A 19176-nucleotide genomic window follows, 5' to 3' on the forward strand; every position below is an offset into this window, starting at 1 on the left:
GGTTCATATGGTGAGCCCAACTGTCACTATAGATTAATATGTCATCAACAAATACTAAAATGAATTTTCTGAGATATGGCCGAAATACGTCGTTCATCAATGCCTGAAATGATGCCGGAGCATCGGTCAAGCCAAAAGGCATTACTACCTACTCGTACAAGCCATGATGAGTATGAAAAGCAGTCTTATATTGATCTTCAGGTTTCACTAATATTTGATGATAACCGGCACGAAGATCAATCTTTGAGTAAAACTGGGAACCATGGAGTTCGTCCACCATTGGCATAGGGTAAGGTCTTTGATCGCGACAGCATTAAGAGCACGATAATCAGTATAAAAATGCCAAGTTCCATCCTTCTGCGAACCAAAATTACTAGCGCAGAAAATGGACTTTAACTGCGTTGTATTAACCCTTCCTGAAGCATCTCTTTGACCTGCCATTCTATCTCTGTTTTCTACGCCACTGGATAACGATACAATCGCACCTTAATAGGTAGTGTCCCAGGCTGTGACCGAATAGCATGATCATGATTTTGAGGATGTGGTAATCCTTTCAGATGCTGGAAAACGTCATTGAATTTGTGTAACAAAGCTAATAAATTCGATGGCTAGTCTTCTGGAAGTATACCTAAAAGTTTTGTAGGCTCAGATACAACTTCACATTGCAAAAGATAAATTTTGATCATCGCTTTTGTAGTAGAAAGACGACGAAGTTGATGTAATTGAATTTGTTGTTGGGCTTGACTATGATGGCTTTGAAAAATGACAAATTTGCCACCCATGTAAAAATTTCAATATAGCAGAAGAATAATTTACTAAGTGTTCACCTAACGATGTCAACCATTGAGACCTAATAACCATGTCCAAACCTGTGATAGCTAGCACATAAACATCTAAATTCAAAGAGTGGCCATGAATCGTAAGGAGAATATTATGTATGTACCCATCACCAGACATCTTAAATCCATCTCCAATCTGAACCCATAAAGGTCCAAGAAGAGATTCAATTGGAAGTTTAAGATGATGTGCAATATGAGGGTGAATGAAATTATCGGAAGCCCCACCATCCAATAAAATTTGAATTTACTTTCCATTCACAACACCTTAGATAGAGAGAAACTGTCACATCAGCTTCAACATTACTCTGAAGAACAGGTGATTCAGGTAGAATCTTGAGCTGTACATGATCCTCGACCTCATCCAGATTAGTGATCATCATAAGCAACTGTCGATTTGGACACTTATGATTCTAGGAAAACTTCTCATCACAATTGTAACAGAGCCCTTTTTCACGTCAAAGTTGCATTTCAGCTGGAGAAATATGACGGATAGGGCGCTGAAGCTTAGTAGGGGGCATTGATAATAATGGTGTGGTCGCCAATTTCGAAATAAATCCCATACTCGCGGAGCTAGAAGAAGACACTACTGGTAGTGACATAACAGGGGTAGATTTTGAAGAAGTAAGTACACTAAAAACAGGGGCATTCCAACGTGGTCTAGTCGGTTGAGTAGTGTCAATACCCTTATCGGCATATAATCATGCCAGAGCAGTAGCATGTAACAACGTAAGAGGTTCTTTAGCCAAAACCTCACGTGGCAACTTAGATTTAAGGCCACTAATAAAACAGTCCAAGAGAGCGGTATCATCTAAACCCTCACAAATTAGCCAACGCCATAAAATCTTGATAATAAACTGTAAAAGTATCAGTCTATACCAACTTGAAAAGCTTAGCACGAACACAGTTTAAACTTAGAGGGACCAAAATGATCCTCTAAAGCTTGCATTAATTCTACCTAGGTATGGATTTGATGTGACTTCTGTAACATCTGGAACCAAGGAATAACTGGCCCATCAAAATGCACTGAAGAAATTAAATGATACTCATTTGATGTGTCATAATAATGAAAAAATTGCTCAGCACGAAAGATACAGTTAAGAGGCTCAGAACCGTCAAAGCGTGGAAAATCAAGCTTCACTTGACGCAACTGAAGTGGCTGAAGAGGTGGATGTGATAGAGGTTGGCCAGACGATGAACTGCTACCCAAGAACAACTCGTCGAGATTCTATAAACTGGTCGAAACGATGACCAAACGCCTCCATCTGTACAGAGAAAGAACGTATGGAAGACTCCATCTTGTCCAAGTGAGAATCTGTAAAAGCATTGTGTTCCTGATCATGCTGATCACGTTTGTCAAGACAATCAGACAAACATTTTAGCTCAGCCGCCTGTTCCTTGAGACGCGTACCATCTGTCATAACTGAACGACAGGAGGCAACGAGAGCACCAAATTGTTATGAATGAACAAGAATTCTAACATAATGGAATACACAATTTTTGCTATGGTATTATTTAGCTAATCACAGTCACAACAATACACATTCTAAAGGAGAAAAATAACTGAAATGATAGAGAGAATATTCAGAAGGGAAATAACAGAAAAGAGAGAGAAATAACGTCAGAGAGAGATAAATGATCCACAATCTTCAATGCCTCTCTACTGCTCCTACCTCTTCCTTAAGTAGCTGCATTCTCTCTCACCTTCCACGTACTCTTTCTCATCCTTGAGCTACGATGCACAGGCTCCTCATGCATAATAATACTCGGACGCGTGTTACTCTGTTTTAAGCCCATATTTGTCTTGGACGTACTAGCCTCTTGATGATTGGGCTGGATCATAACATTATTTTAGGAAACAAATATGGAGTATATTTTATTTACAAATAACTAATCTAATTTTCCCATTTTTATAAATTGGTTATCTATCTCAAAAGTTTAGGTGGTATGGTTTTGTGAGAAACATTTTTTTTTTTTAAACTTACTCCACCTAAAATATGGTGTTCACTGGGTTTTTCACTTTTTCTTGAATCAGATCTATTTTTGACATTCCGATGTTTTCTTTTATTAAGAATCAATTCGTATGCTACCGGTTCAAGTGAGGTCCTAAATGAAGGTAAAGTAATATTAGTAGTTCCATTTCATTGAACCCAATTAGTGCTGGTAAAAACGTTAACTTTTTTTTAAAAAAAGGAAAATTATTATTATTTTCAGATTATTAGATATTCCTAATTTAAATGTAATTATAATTAATTTTAAATAGAATTTTATTATTTTTAAAATTACTACCTTCTATCCATATATTTATAAAAATGTCAAGAAGTCATTTATTTGTAAACAGTCAATGTGTAGTTTAATACTTTAGTAAATGCTCTCTCTGACATTTAAAGTTGAAAGTTACCCTTAAAAATTTATAATTTTTCAATGCCAACTAATATTTCAAGAATTTAGTTTAAGATAAAGGTTCATTCTTTTCATTAAAGTATTTTGATAGAAACATCCAATGGCTTAAAATCCTTATCATAGTAATGTTGTCCAATTAAATGGAGCAATTTTACCGCCAATGTTAAGTCTTAGATGTTGACTGTCAAGTTAGCGAGAGGAAAAAGTTTAACCCAGCCACGTGATCTAACCCCTCTTTTGTTTGACCCTTCTCCTTATCTCCATGCTCACTGACAAGATTGGCAAAACTCTAGCAGATAGCGATGAAGATAATGGCTTTGCATATGTATCACTCAAATAGAGTTTATAAGGATAAGAAGGAGGCAGCTTGGATGAGCAAGGAAGGGTCGAATGAAATCATTTATAAGCCTCTCCCTCTACCTCTTTGTTTCGCAGTTTATTCCACATAGAGTATCACGTGCCACCGCCTTCTCCTCCTCCATTCCTTTCATCCGTAGGCTCTTGCATGACTCTCACAATGCTTCCTTCCTTTTTGTTAAGCTGATCAGAGTTTTTGCTGATCACGACAACCTTATTTGGGAAAGGTAGCTTCGTCCCGTCCTTTGCTTATTAGCGTTGAGCAAAGACACTTCGCTCTAACTTTGCCTCACCGTTGCCTTCTCTTTTGTTGAGGGATGTGATTCTGCCAGGTGAGGTCTATTCCAACTCGATCCTCTCGCTGTCGCCTATGCCCTTATCAACGCTGTTGTCGTTTTGTTTGTTTCTTTCTTTTTTGTTTTACAAGAAAGTGAAAGTGGCTAGGGTTGGTTTTTTGTAAGTATTCAGCATTGGTGACTGGATTCTTCTTCTTCTTCATGTGGTAGGTGACTTGATTTGTTACATTAATCCCCCGACTGATCCTAGCTTTTTCACTTTCTTGCTCTTTCATTTGCTATTCCTTGTTCTAATTTCCATATGGCTGCCTTTCTCTAGGAGAAAGTGAACGGATGAGAAGAGAAGACAGGAAAGGGAAGAGAGAGACAAAAATGGAAGGGGTGAAGAGGGAGAAGAAGAACAAGAATGGAAATTGTAGTAGAATAGACGATGTAGATGTAATAGGTCAAGTCATTGCCACGTGTTTCAGAAAGTGAGTTTCAACTAACAAGTGTTTACTAAGATTTAATGTCGGGGCAAAATTATTATGTTTTAATTACTTAAAAGATAATATTATTATAATAATGACTTTAAGTCATTAGATGCTCCTACTAAAATGTTTTAAAGGTAAAAATGAAGCTTATCCTTTAATTTAATATACAGTATCAGCATCAGTAATTTAATTATTAAATTATTCAGTCTGAACCCATCTCGATTGGTCCGGTATTGTCTCGATCATATTAGGACGGGTCTTGTCTCGACCTAAAAATAATCGGGACGAGACGGGAAAGGGGTCCGGGACGGGATGGGATATGGGATTACCATCAGGATATCTCGTCTCGTTCCGAATATTATATATATTATTTTTTATTTTAAATATATTAATTATATTAATATAATTTATATTATATTAATTATATCAATTATAATTTAATACTTGCAATTCTTATTTAAAACTAAATTTTTTTATATAATTTTAGTGGCATGGAGTAAACATGGAGGTATCTTTCTTTATTATATATTAATTATATTAATATAATTTATTCTTATACTTATCTATTTAATAACTTTTATTTATAACGTATTTCTTGCTTTATTTTTAGAAGAGTAATTAGCTTAGTACATCTTCACTAAAATAGAAGAACAATGATTTGATGTTATGTTTGACTTGCCTATTATTGCTAATCTTATAGCATAAAGATCACTTGTATTTGTTATTATAATGTGTAGTTGTGATTAATACAATTCAATAATTAATTTTAAATTATTATTATTTATGTACTTGTATTGTTTTGATTTTAAACTTAATAAATTATATGATTTAAAATTTTAATGAACGTTATTATCCAAATCTTTTTTTGATATTATTGCATTTATCGGGACGACGGGACGTCCCGATCTTATCCCTGTTCCATCCCGACTCTTAACGAAACGGGACGGGACATAAGACTAAAATTCAGTTCTGATCGTTTTTTTGGGACGGGATATGGGACGGGACATAGGACTAAAATTTAGTCCTAATTATTTTTTCGGGACGAGACATGGGACGAGAGTGTTTCGGTTCTGTCTCATCTTATAAACACCCTTAATTTAATATACAATATTCAAAGGATCCAATGTACTCAACCCCAGGCCTTCTCTATCTCATACCCACCCAAGACCATTATACCAAGATGGGCCCATACAATCGAACAGCATCTCAGTAAGAATTGGGCCCACCATGGCTGCCATGTCATCACTCCCTCTCCTCACCTTCTCTCTCTCCCTCCCTCCTCCCTCTCTCTAGTCTCTCTATTCCCCGTTTTTCTCCGTCTGTGTAAAGTCATGAGTGAGTCATGACAGGCGTAAGATTCGCTGTTGCTAGCTCATCACTCGCCTAAATTAGCCCAAACCGGTTCAATCTCCCGCAGACTTTCTGTCTCATCCCCTACCCTCCCTCCCTCTCTCGCTGTGCATCTTCCATTTTCTGAGAAAGCTGCCAATTTCCGCGCAAAATTCAATCCCGTTTGTCCTTCCTCTGCACATCAAATTCAATGCCTCCGTTATTATCCTACTCCACCTATCGCTTCTCTTGATCATTTTCCCTTTGACCCTTTCACCTTTCTCATGAAGGACCTTCATTTATGGTGGTTGAGTTGGGATTGATTCAACCTTGCACTGTTTTGCAGCCTCCTTCTTTGACCCGTTTCTTTGTTCTTCAGGTCCCTCATTTTTCTGGGGCGTGAGAACAAAACCCTAGCCACCTGATTTCGAATATTGGGGTTGTGGGTTTTTTCTTCCCCTTCTTCGGAAAAGCAACTGACCGGAGGTTTGGGGACAAACCCATACGATCCAGTTCTTCGAATTCTTTATGCAGAGTAGGAAGCTGTCGCTGGGAATGTCCTGATTCGAAGCGATCGTATGCTTGGATTCTGTTTCTATGGCAGTTCTGTTGGGAGGCCAGGATCTTCAATTCGGAGCTAAATACGAAGAAGGAAGAAAGGGTGGATACACCTAGATGCGGCAAGTCCCTGAAAACCCTGATTTTGACATTCATCGTCCTTGAAAAGGGAATCCCTTTTTTGTTGTTCCATGGATTCAACATTGTCGACCTTGGGTTTGATAATTTTCAGCATCACCTTCAGTATTTATTCTGTTATTGCCGAGTCCCAGGCCCCCTCTACATCAGTATCGCCACGTCCTCCTCCTCGGTCGTCACCTTCACCGCCGCCGTTGCCCCGGCCCCCGCATCCTTGGTCCAGTTTAAAGCCGCCACCTTTGCCTCCGCCGCCTTTGCCCCCTTTAAAGTCGCCACCTCCGACACGGCAACCTCCATTCACGCTCCTGCCATTTCGACGGCCAACTTCGCCCCCTTTAACGCCGCCGCCTCACCAATATCGGCCGCCGCCTTCCCATTCTCAGTCGGCCCATAATCTTTCTCATGCGGACCCAGGACCGAAGGTCGCAAACTCAGCGGGGAACCCCAATCGCTCCCACCATAGGCCTCCCCTGCGGCGAACATCGCAGCGGATGAACGGAGGGAAGAAGATCGGTCTTCTATTTGCGGGTATTGCGGGACTCATGCAGATTGGTGTGATTGGTTTCTTAGTTTTCAAGAGAAGGCAACTTTTAAGGACGAAGGATGCCTTTGAAGTTAGTGCTTGAAAATTTCGGAGCGAAATGTTCTTAGCAATTATTTTCATTGGGCTGGATTGAAATTCTCCAGAGTCTGGCAACAACATCATAGAAAACAAGGATTGAAAGAAACGAATCAAGGAACGAATGCTCGGGTCTCGAATCATTCTGTATATTGGTATTTATAGTTGGCGTTTTCCATGCGTTCCTTCCTACATTTATACTTACTGTCCTTTGTTTCATTACACGGCTCATAGTCTAAAGAAGTCCCCTCTTCCTCTTTGGTTCTATAGTTTTTTATTTTTGCTCTAACATGTTAACTGTACAATGATGCCAGGAAGGTTTGAAGAATTAGCTAGCAATGACAGAATTTGATTTTTTGTTCCCCCATTTTGATGTATCTGCACCTAATTTTATGACTTTATTATACATAGTGATTAAAATTTGGTGTGATCGATCATTTGGTTATTGAACTCACTGACTCTTGCTTTGGTAATGGGCGTGATGTTCTGCTGTTCTATTTTGGCTGAAAAAGCCAAGTACTACTATCAAGATTATTGGTGCTGAATTAGATAGCCGAGATGGAGTATTATATTTATCCAGCGAGGATTCACCATTTGCATTCTAATATTGACTTTTGTGTTTCCTTTTGTCCATTGCTCTCTGCCTGGTTGTCTTTCTGAATGGGAGATTTAAGAGAAATTTATCTAGATGAAGTTGGAGTAGTATTGTTTGTTTGCCCGCAATGTCACAATAATTCTTAAGAAACCAAGTCTTGATGGAATTGCTGTTGAATTCTGAGGCGATAATGTATGTATAAATAACTTGTAAGGACTCAAACCTTTTGCAATACAGCATTTCAAAACCAAACTTCCTGAACTACTTTGGTTGAAATAAGAAATGAAAAAAATAGTGTTATTTTTTGTCTGAATGGTCTATTGTATCTGTATGTGACTTTAACTGGAAATGGACTGTGAATGCCGAGGAAATGCGCATTTTCAGTGCCAGTCTATGACATGACTACTTCCTGAGATTCTTCCGGCCCTGATGAAGCTTTACCTTTTGTAAAATTCTGCTATGGTGGATGAATGTGTGGCTTGTGTTTGGAGTCAAAATTAAAATGACTGGTGGGTGATTGAGTCATCTATAAGATGTACTACTTTGATGGTCAAGCACAAGCATCATGTTTCCGACTGGCTTTTGGGTGTTAGAAGATTGACTGATTATTGTTTTAGTGATGAATCTTAGGTTTAATTAATCTTGTGAAAGCTATCATGAGAGAGATGTGGCATGCATGTATTTTCTTGTACTGATTCAGATTCATGATGTTCTTAATGAAATATAATTTTGAATTGGGTATGAATTCATGCTAGCTTAGGGACAGGTGAGTGAACAGGATAATAGGAGTATATGAATTTACTTTGGTTCAAATGAACTTTTGGCTCCTCTGGTTTCATGCGAGTTTCAAATTAGTCCTCATGATATAAAATCAGACCTTGTTTTATTTTGTGCTTGCCACATAATTTATAGAAAAATAATCCCAAACTCAACAGTTTGTTGAGTTAGATGTTAATTTGCATTTAGACATAGCTTCCAGGTCAAAAATTGTTTGATTTGGTGATGTATTGTATTCAGTTGTGGCGGAGGCAAAATTTGCCCTATTCTATAGAATATAAGGTTACTGTTGTTCGTGAAATTAGAGAAATGAAATTGAAACGTCTGAGACTTAAAAAAAAAAAAACTGATTTCGTATTTAATTCGATGGCCTTTCACTTTATCCAATTTTATAATATTCTTCACCAATTACTGGTCCTTCGGTATCATTTCCTTAATTCGACGATTCATTAACTGCCATTATGTCTCTAACAAGTCGTAGCGTGTCATTTTTCCTTCATGCCTTCTATCTTTGATCGTAATTGTGGAAGAAATACAGAAGCATAATCTGAGAAATTGTTCTCCCTGAAAAATGGTTTGGAAAAGTAGTGTGTGAGAAAATAAAGCATGCGTGTGAGAATATATATATATATATATATATGAGAGTTTTGGACTTAGGTGGTAATTGGGAATGAGGATCTAGAGACTGGGTCATTTAGATGTGTGGTGCTACATTTTAATTTCAAACTTGTGCTGCATATGTGAGCCCTCTAGAATCTTTCCCAAGATTGAAGTGGAGGGTTGTACAATCCTAATTAAGTAATTAACAAAAGAAAATAAAGAGAATAGGGAAAACATTGATTGGAAAGAAAGTTGGCTTTAGGAAAATGTATCATACATTGTGTTGTTGTAGACTAGTCCTTTTCTGAAAAAGAAATGGAAAATACATTTTAAAAAACAGAGATAGGTACATTTCTCAATTTTTTTTAAAGTTTTATTTTATACCAAGGTACCAAACATTGCAATGATGTTATTTAATACTGGGGACTTTGTTTCTTTTCACTATGTTTGCACTTCCACTACAAATTTGAACTATTTAGTTTAAATTTTAATGATACAAATTAATAGGTTAAAGAATATTTTTTATCATTGAATTTTATATGAGATTTTAGTTTGATCTTTTAATTTTATAAAGCATCTTTTTAGTTTTCTAATCCTAATATTATTAGTTTTAAATAATTTTTGTGACAATTATTATTATTTTAAAAAAATTAAACTTAATATATTAACATTTGATAATATTTTGTCAATATTTAAAATTTTAATATAATTTTTTTTTATTATGAAAGTAATAATGTTAAAATTAAATGATTGAAAAAATACTTTATAAAATAAAGGGATTAAAATAAAATTTTGTCTAAAATTAAAGAATTAAAAATATACTTTAACTCAAATTAGTATGTACTTTTAAAAAGTATCTCTAAATCATCTAATTCAGTTTAATGGCATAGATTTGAAATGTTTCCTCCATTGTAATGAAAATCGGATATCCCCCCTTCTGGTTGGGACCAACGGTGTATGGAAATCCTTCAAAGTTTACTGTGATAGTGGCCTAGCACCGAACAGGAACTGTTATGAGATCTAAAATATTATAATTTTTATATAGCAATTCTCTCTTATTTTTTTTAATATATAACTAATAATATTCAAAGTCAAATCAAGATTGCTTGCGCGTTGTACAAGGAGCGAATGTTAATAGTTGAAGCAATGTACATATTTAATTGGTAAAAAAAAATTCGGTGGGCCAACTCACTTAATCCAATTGGTGAGTTTCAACCCATATATATATATATATATATATAACCAATCCATTGGGCCGGTTAACTCATTTGCACATTTTCATGGCTCCATCAAATGAGCGATCCAACGTTATTTTAAGCAACAGAAAATTTGCTTCCAATTACATTTTAATAAGTAACAAACATTGATACAATTATCAAAGCTTCATATAATAAGGATAAAATATTACACTATCATGGGCCAAAAAAAAAACAGAAAAAATAATTTATTTTCTACAAATCACTCTGTAAAAAAAAAAAAATTAACCATGTTCACGAAAATAGATGGTGGGAGACATTTTTCTCTGTGTATATATATGTATGTATATGTATATATGTATATATGCATGTATGTATATGAAGTTAGATAATATTTTTGAATAAGACAGGAATAAATTATAATTGAAGAAAAATATAAAGTAAATTAATGCGGTTTGCTCATTCAAATGGACGGACACTGAAAAGCACAATGCAATAGCAAGTTTTGAAAGTGCAGCATCAAAACCTTCTGTGAGGTCAAGTTGTCCATATAGATGTGATACAGAGAATTTTATGGTAAAGGTACAACATATATATATATATATATATATATTGATAGCACATGTTGTGTTTGGGTCCATAAACATATAGAGAATAAGCAAAAGTTAGAGGCAATTTGAATTGGAAAGCAAAGTGCAGAACTTCACACAAACAACTGAAGTTGCTTCCTTTCTTTAATTTCCCTCCGGTCCACACAACTCAGTCAAACAAAATCAACACACACACAGAGTGTGCGCAAATAGGAGACATGTTTTCTTCAGAGGGAAGCAAGAAAGTATATTTAGATATCAACCTAAAGTAAAGACACAAATCCAAGTGTGGGCCCCCACATTCCTCCATAACAAACATTGCTGCTTTATCAAAGGTAAGCTCCCCTAGCCACCAGACCTTTCATCTTTATCTCTCTCTCTCTCGGCCGTGTCCATTATCATCACGCATGACCAAAACGTCATTCATCTGTAGAGGAAGAAAAGGAAGAGGCTAAATAATACAATTACTTTAAGAAAAATCTTATATTGATGATGGGTTTTCTTTATTAATTTAACTAGAAGGATGGTATTGAATGTAAAAATTGGTTTTTTTTTTTTTTGGTTTGGTTCTATAGAACAGTTAAGAGGTGGGGCATTTAAAGAACTAGCACAGTAATAATGATCATCACCTGTGGGGATTCTGGAGTTGGAAGCGAGATCGAGCCAAGAATCTGTGTTCTTTTGAGTCCACTGATCCCCAAAGAAGTGGTGAAGTGGTCTCTGGGCAGTTTCAGTGCTAGTCTCTTTCTCACTTTTGCTTGGTCTTGGTGATTTGAAGTCGGTTCCTAGAACAAAACAATGTTGCTCTTCTTGTTGCCTTGGATTACTGTCATTATCACTGAGGCTTTGAAACTGCTGCGAGCTTGAATAGGATTTATTGTAGGAGCTCATAGATAATTCGTGGTATGAGTCGTGGAAGCTTCTTGCAGACCCTGAAGCTTCTGGGAAAAATGCCCTTTCGTCCACATGAATATTTCTGCTTGAAAGAATAAAGTCAAAATCAAAAATAAAAAAGAAGGTCACCATCTAACCAAAGAGAAAGAACAAAGTTGCCAACTTTTTTGTTTTACACAAACCTATAGTCTTTTTCATCATGAGAATAAGATCCAGAGTCCAAAAATAGCTGATGGGTAGTGTTGTTTTGAGATGAGAAATCAGAATCAGGAGGTCTCGAAGAGGTTGAATGGGTGTAAAAGAAGGGATTAAGAGAAGAATTTTGGTAAGGATATTGGGATGATGATTCGGAGAATGGGAAAGAGGAAGAAGAGATTGAGGATGTGGCGTTGTTATTGGGGTTGCTGCTCATCATGGAAAGACCTCTGTTAAGGCTATATGGTGAGATTGCTTGCGAGGTGTTTGTGGTAATGCTGCTTGTTGATGAAGGAACTTCCACAGGCTTTCTTGAACGGTTTCTTCCTCTGTGCATGTGTTTTTCACAGTATTTTGAATCTGGATATGCTTCCTTAGAGCATCTCCACTTCTTACCATCTGTTCTTCTGCACCTTCCTGGCTCTGGATCAATTTTTCTCCCAAAACCCATCTCAAAACACCCCCATCCCACTGCATAATAGGCATACAGAAAGTAATATATCAAATAGCATAGAACGAACTATAAGCTTTGAAACAAAAGAAATATGAACTTGCTTCTTCTTCACGTGCTTACCACCCGGATGGTGAGTAAAAAGCCTTGAAGATATTGAAGAGTCTAGGCTTCTTTTGATGGAGTAAATGAGATCAGGTGGGATCGGTGTCCCTGAGACCATGTATTTGAAAACAAGAGCTTGTTGTTCAAGTTCTTGCCACTGAGAAGCTGTGAAAGGAGGCCTATTTCTTGCAGTATTCATCATTCTTGATTCAGACAAAAGAGAGGAATATAAGTTTCTCTTCTACACACTGATGAATAAAGAACAAGAGCTCAACAGGCTTCAAACAAAGACAGAAAAAGATAGAGGATTGGTTCTATAAGTTGGGGCTGATAGTTTTTTTTTTTTTTTCCAAAGGGCAGAATCTTCTTCTGTGCATGGATGATAGATAGAGAGATGGATAAATAGATACCAATGGCTCTGATGATATACTTCTTCTGGCTTTCACTGCCACCTCCTCTTTATTTCTTTATGTGCTGTGAATGAGTGAGGGAGTCTGTTCTTATTATTATGACTGCACCGCCTGCAGCTACTGCTTCTGTTTTTTCTTCTTTCTTTGCAGCTGCCTTTGTTGTCTCTGACATCTTTTGCAGAAATCTATAAACAAATGTACAAAGAAAAATAAAAAAAAATAATTCAAGTGCAGGTTAGTCCATGCACCTTAGGCTCTGCTGTATTGACATCACAGTTATGGAAAATAGTGCCATCTGATATTATCATGTTATTTTGGAACTTATTTTATGGTAAAATTTGTGACACGTCTGACCAAATATTGTCCACTGAAATAATAAATTTTGACCTTTGGCAATATAAACAAAATGTTATCATATAAAAAGTTATACCGTAAAATTGTTAATTATTATCATGAGCAGTGTAACACTGTAATGTAAGCTGCTGAGCTGAAGAACGCCAGTGGTCATAGCAATCTCTTTTGTAATCCGAGGGTATGTGTGGTAACTTTTTGAACAAGAGACAGTCTCGTTCGTGTCATTTTAGATCTTTTTTGGCTTAGTATGTGTGGCATGATCTGGTTGATGGATATTGAAAGCCTTAGAGCTATAGCTGAAACCTGCTTTATTATTTTTTTTCTCTGGTACGGATTTGATGCTTTCGCTTTTTACTTTAACTTTTCTCACTTTCATCATCTATGTAGATATTGGGTTACAGTCAATTTGGCCTCTTTGGGTACCATCATCATAACCCTTTTCAAATGTTTGCCCATTAAATGATTACCACAAGAGGAAGCTTGACACATCACACTTCCTTTAGCCCTTGATATTATATAATTAGTAGTTAAAGGTACTCATTGAAGGATGATTAAGAAATATTCTCTTGGAAGTTTAAACTCCCATCGTGTGGTAAATAATCAAGAAAGCCATTGCATGCTTGATAATCTTTTTCCAAAGGAAGCAGGGGTCTTCCTCTTAAAAAGAACTTAAAAAATAGACTTACTAGTAACTTCATCATAAACTAGCATGAGTTTTTTTTTTTTTGTTAATTATTCTTCTTCTCTTATTTTGCGTGAATAGTGGAGGTAGAGAGACAGTGCAGGGAAAAGACTATTGGGTACAGGGAGGTTCGGACTTGTTTGCTTGCAATTCAAAGCACTTGTCTTTCTCTCTGGCAAGTTGTCAGGAAAGTGCACTCTGAGGTTAAAACTGTTCACACACTCTGTTGCTCTGCCCCATAACACATGCTCTCCCTCCTTTACTAATGTGCCACACCTAACTCGCCCCTTTCATTCATTTCCATTTCCTTTGAGCACATCTCTTTCCCATTACTATTACTGTATACTAGTCCCCCTCATCACCTATCTTCCTTCTGAAGAAGCATTTGCTGCCTCACTGACTCTCTGCAGCTTCACAGCAGCTCTATGCCTCACCTGGGATCTTTTCCCCTTTTTTTTTTTAGGGTTTTGACTGTTTTCTGACTAGTCTATATACACTTCCTGACTTGTATGATTTGATTAGCATAATTCATTACGAACTGGGTTTCACCAAAACCAGACTAGTCTATGTTGGGTTTTTCTTAACTTGTCTACAAACTCAAAGAACAATTGTCACTCAAAATATATCTCAGATACTGGGATTTTCTCTTTTTACGGGATTCAAACTTGGAAAATTTTTTTGCACATGTAGTGGTGGTCTATTTACATTACATGCAACCATCAAAGTTTAATCGCTTTGATTCATACATGCGGAGTCCCCACACATAAACCCACATGTATATGCATGCATGTATATCATATGTGGACAAGAATTGGTCTTCTGTAGTCTGCATGCTTTTCCTGGCTTGTATGATGTTTTTTAAACATAACTTGTTATGAAATGGGTTTGATCACAATCAGACTTGTCGGTACTGTCATGTTCTGATTTAATGTCTAGAGAAAAATAAAACGAATATTATTGTAAAGGAATATTCAGATAGAAATATGAGAGCATGGGCGTGGAAGTACCAAGACTGCAAATCTGCAATATTTGCGAGGTTGATATGTCTCATTAAGACAATGATTTGTTTAGGTAGCTAGGTAATTAGTATCACATCTATAGATTAGACTAGATGAGTGAGCCAGCAATGAATATGTTTAATATGGTAGGTACTGTCTCTGAATCTTGTAAGACAAACCCATTCGTGAGTATAGATCAAAAACAACATGGTAGGCACTAATCCAAAATTGCTTTTTTGAGTAAAATGCAATAGAAATTATTTTTGAAGATCAATAATAGAGGCAAATTTCATGGATATATAATAATGGCATGCCCGGCACATTATTACTACTGTGTATGATAACCGTCAAGATTATTTCATTCAAGATTTTAAATACTCACTTCATTTAAAAATATAAGACATTTTTAATTAAATCTCATTTAATAAAGTAGTTATTTACTTTTAAATTAAACATATCTTTTTATATTTACCCCCTATTAAACATCTTATAATAAATATAAAGTCATTCATTAATAGAGGCACTTAAAAAGAAAAACAATGATTACATCTCAAAAAGACTAAAAATGTCTTACATTTTTTAACATACAACTCCTCAAAAATGTGTTATATTTTTTAACGGAGAAAGTACTTTATATTCATGTGTTCATATATTTGATAAAATAAATGGCACAAAGGAATCGAATACACTGTATGCATTTATTATGAATGTAGAGGATCCAAATTTTTACTCCATCTCATGTAAGTATACCACATTGAGCCAAACAAAATTGGTTTGTGTGGAATTTTACATAATCAATACAAATGATCGTTCATAAATTTGAGAAAAATCTTATATACGGCTGTGAGATACTGAGTATTTTTGAAGATGGAGGATTAAACCAGAACCTGTAACAGGCGTAGATGAATATATAACCCTTGTTCACCATAAGAAAAAGCTAAACCCTCCGGCCACAAAACAGCAAATTTATATGTATTATGTACTTCTTCCATTGCCTTGCTATTTGATATTCTAAAGTCTAAACTTGATTTTATCATCTATTGTGTAATTTATATTTCATTTTGGTTTAAAAAGCCAAGCCACCATGGGAAGAAGCTCTGTATTGAATCTCGATGCATAATTATTTGCAGCCTTTAAAGGGGACCTTCTCTATCTAGCTAGCTACACCAATTGAGGATTGATTCTTTTGTTTGGTTCTCAAGACTTGAAGGTGTCTCTTTGCATTTTTCTAGTAAGCCTATACTGACCAAATGACTTGGGGCCTTATAGGAGTGAACCCTAAACCTGGAAAGCCTTGACTGACTCAAGGAAGGAAGCTAGTTCAATTAGTTTGGAGGAATAAAGTTTTGAATTCTCAACTAGGGTTTGATTCTTGTTGGCAAAAAAAAAAAAATTGGGGTTTGATTCTTATTATGAAACATCTTGGACAAACTTCAAATATATTCAACCAATATAAAAGTAATTCAGATTTTGTACATTCCTTACTTGATGTGATCAATGTAGATTTTATTTAGATCATTTAGATTTAATTTGTACTTTTTTAATTTATTATTTTTACTTTGTTGTCTGAATTATAATTTTTTTTAGAATTGATAGTTGAAAAGCATTTTTTTTATTTTTTATTTTGCATCTTGCTTCCTTTTTAATAGAAAAGTAACGATCCAGACCATCCAAATCAGATCAGTCCAAAAAAAGAGATGAACGATATGTGCACCAAGTTTATTCTCAGATGTAAAGGTACTCCGTAAGAGGATTTACATTGGACAAAGGCAAGGACCATTATACTGAAAGAAAAGAGAAAAAGAGAGAGAGAGAGAATTTTGTTCATGTAATAGGGGAATATTGATGGTGTATGAGTATATTTTTATTATTGTCTTCCATTTTTTGCAAGAACACCTGTACTTTGTTCTCTATTTAGGGCTCACTGAAATACGACCCCAACTTCTATTTTCATCTTCTTTTTCTTTTTTTTTCCTTTTTTTTCACTTATAAAAAGAAATAGAAAAGCAACATGGTTGTACGCACATTTGAAACTGTGTGACTGCAGAATATGGAGGACAACAGCTAAAATGTGAGCATAATGCAGAACAATCATTCATTTTACATCAGAGTCATTTTGACCAGTTATTGTCCAATGAATTATTAAATTCCGTCAGAAGCTTGCTCATATGTGAAACATGTACAATTTTTATAATAAAATAATTAACAAAAAACCTCAAGCCTTGTTATCACCAAGTCACCGGGGAGCTCTCCACAAAATATTAATATATGTATGCAAAGGAAAAGGGGGCATCTATTAGAAGTTTGAACTTAATAACAGAATTATAATTCTTTAAGCTGTAGCATCACTTACCCTTTAAATCCAATCCATTTACTACCACTGAAAGAAAAATTGGATGATATTTATCTGCACGACATTATATCACTAATGCAAACACAGAGTTTTAACCACAAATTTTTCTCTACAGTTTATTAAATAATCGGAGTGATATTAGACTTGATGGCAAATATGTTAATAAGTTAAAAATGTAGCATTTATGGCCATAATCCCATAAAGCACTGTCATCATAAATGCCTGAGTGACAATTAACAAAATTAAATAAACTAATAAAACTAATTAATTAAAATACATTTTTTAATTATGTATGAATTAGAAAAAATTAATTAAATCTAATAAAACTTAATAAATTGACTAATTAAATTAAGTTATTAATATAATTTTAATGTTTTTAAATTAAACTAAGTTATGTAATAAGTTTTAGCTGAGGCATAATCCCTCAGATGTTAAAACAAAAATTAGCTAAGGGGTAAACCTCTCAACTATTAAAAAATTTATTACATAACTTATGGCGACTAGTCTGAGGTGGAATTGTCAACATAATTTCAAGGTTTTAAAAAATTAAGTTGAGCGGTAAATCTTTGATTATTAAAAAAAATTATTACATGACGACAAGTCTAAGCTTAAAATTTAAAAATTTAGTTGAGAGTTAAAAAAACCCACAACTTTTGATTTACAGTGATAGATCTCAAGAGGACTTGTCACTATAAATTATTTATCTCTAGGACTTGTTGCTGTAAATACCACTTAGCTATTAAAAAAAATTAACTGAGGGGTAAATCCTTTAGGTAATTTAAAAAAATTACATATTTATGACGACAAGTTCATCATAAGTTACCTAAAATTTTAAAATAAGTAATCACCTTAATTATTTATTAAAAATTTAGTTGATTTACAGTAACAAGTTCTCCTCGGACTTGTTGCTGTAAATGAAAAGTTGAGGGTTTAAAACCCTTAGATGTTAGGTTATGTAAAAAAATTTGTGCACCTTTTTCCTTGGGTCTATCATCGCCACCATCAACTTTGCTCTCTTTAGGATTTTCTTTCAGCTCATCATATGCTCCCTTTACCCACAACTCCTCCCACATCTTGATCCTCAAGCTCTTTGGCCCCATCTCTCGACCTCCATAGCCTTTTGCCCTTAGCTCTTCCCTTTGCTCTCATCGCTATCGCCTCCTAGCTCCTTCACCCACAGCTCATCGGCCAAGCTTCAACTCCACCCTCAAGCTTGTTGCCCATAGCTCTTGCTTGCCTTTAGCTCACGTGGTCACCGCTACCTCTTTTAGCTCGCGTGTCCAACCTTCACGTGTCCTCCTTCAGCTCCAAGTTTTTATTATTATTGTTTGGCTACTTTTTTTTTTTTCATTTTTTAGCTTTTTTTGGCATATTTTACCTTAATTTTTTTGTTCATTTTTTAAAATTCATTTTTATTTTTCTAATTATAATTAATTTTTTTATTTTTTTATTATAATTTAGTTAAAAATAATTATTAGTTGCCATGCATTAGATTTAATTAACTAAAATTAAATTGTTCTGTTATTGAAATTGCTGATGCATTAGAAATAAATAACTGAATTTATGGCTTTAGATCTTGGGAAATTTCTATTTAAATGTTGTCATGTTGTGAATTTTTTTAAATTTCAAAACATAAATTATTTGATTAAAGCATAATTTTTATTCGTTAATTGTACGGTTGATTACATTGGATAAATAGATTATATCATGCACTGGATTTAATTTTCTAAAATTGGTGATTTATTGAAAAACCAATAGGCTAAATTGGAGGGTTTAGTATTTAAGGAATCTCGATTCATCAATGATTTTTTATTCTCTACGAATCCATTTTTCACCACAGGTCACTTTGAAAACTATGGCAAAAAATAACATTTTTTACCATAGTTTCCAGATTGACCTGTGGCGAAAAGTCTCAATTTTTTACAACATAATCTTCTATTACACTATCTTTTGTTGTAAAAAATTGA

The 19176-nt window shown here is 35.0% G+C and overlaps 2 protein-coding genes across 3 annotated transcripts; one reads left to right on the top strand and one right to left on the bottom strand.

Moving 5' to 3' along the window:
- Positions 1-6443: 6443 nt before the first annotated feature.
- On the top strand, positions 6444-7016 carry LOC129301487 (leucine-rich repeat extensin-like protein 3). Its single transcript, XM_054940048.1, has one exon. The coding sequence runs from the start codon at positions 6444-6446 to the stop codon at positions 7014-7016; it is 573 nt and encodes a 190-aa protein (XP_054796023.1).
- A 3816-nt stretch (positions 7017-10832) lies between these two features.
- LOC129301486 (growth-regulating factor 5-like) lies at positions 10833-18479 on the bottom strand. Of its 2 annotated transcripts, XM_054940046.1 has the most exons (6): positions 18183-18479; positions 12823-13007; positions 12431-12615; positions 11844-12327; positions 11397-11743; positions 10833-11194 (listed from the first exon to the last, which is right to left on the bottom strand). In XM_054940046.1, the coding sequence occupies exons 3-6, from the start codon at positions 12612-12614 to the stop codon at positions 11187-11189; spliced, it is 1023 nt and encodes a 340-aa protein (XP_054796021.1). In that variant the 5' UTR covers position 12615; positions 12823-13007; positions 18183-18479; the 3' UTR covers positions 10833-11186. The 2 variants fall into 2 exon arrangements, with proteins under 2 accessions (XP_054796021.1, XP_054796022.1); XM_054940047.1 differs by lacking the exons at positions 12823-13007; positions 18183-18479 and having other exon boundaries at positions 12431-12811.
- Positions 18480-19176: the final 697 nt, after the last annotated feature.

The sequence above is a fragment of the Prosopis cineraria genome, unplaced genomic scaffold (genome assembly GCF_029017545.1).
Source record: "Prosopis cineraria cultivar Desert tree isolate PC_DT_omini unplaced genomic scaffold, ASM2901754v1 PC2148, whole genome shotgun sequence".
NCBI classification, from domain to species: Eukaryota; Viridiplantae; Streptophyta; class Magnoliopsida; order Fabales; family Fabaceae; genus Prosopis; species Prosopis cineraria.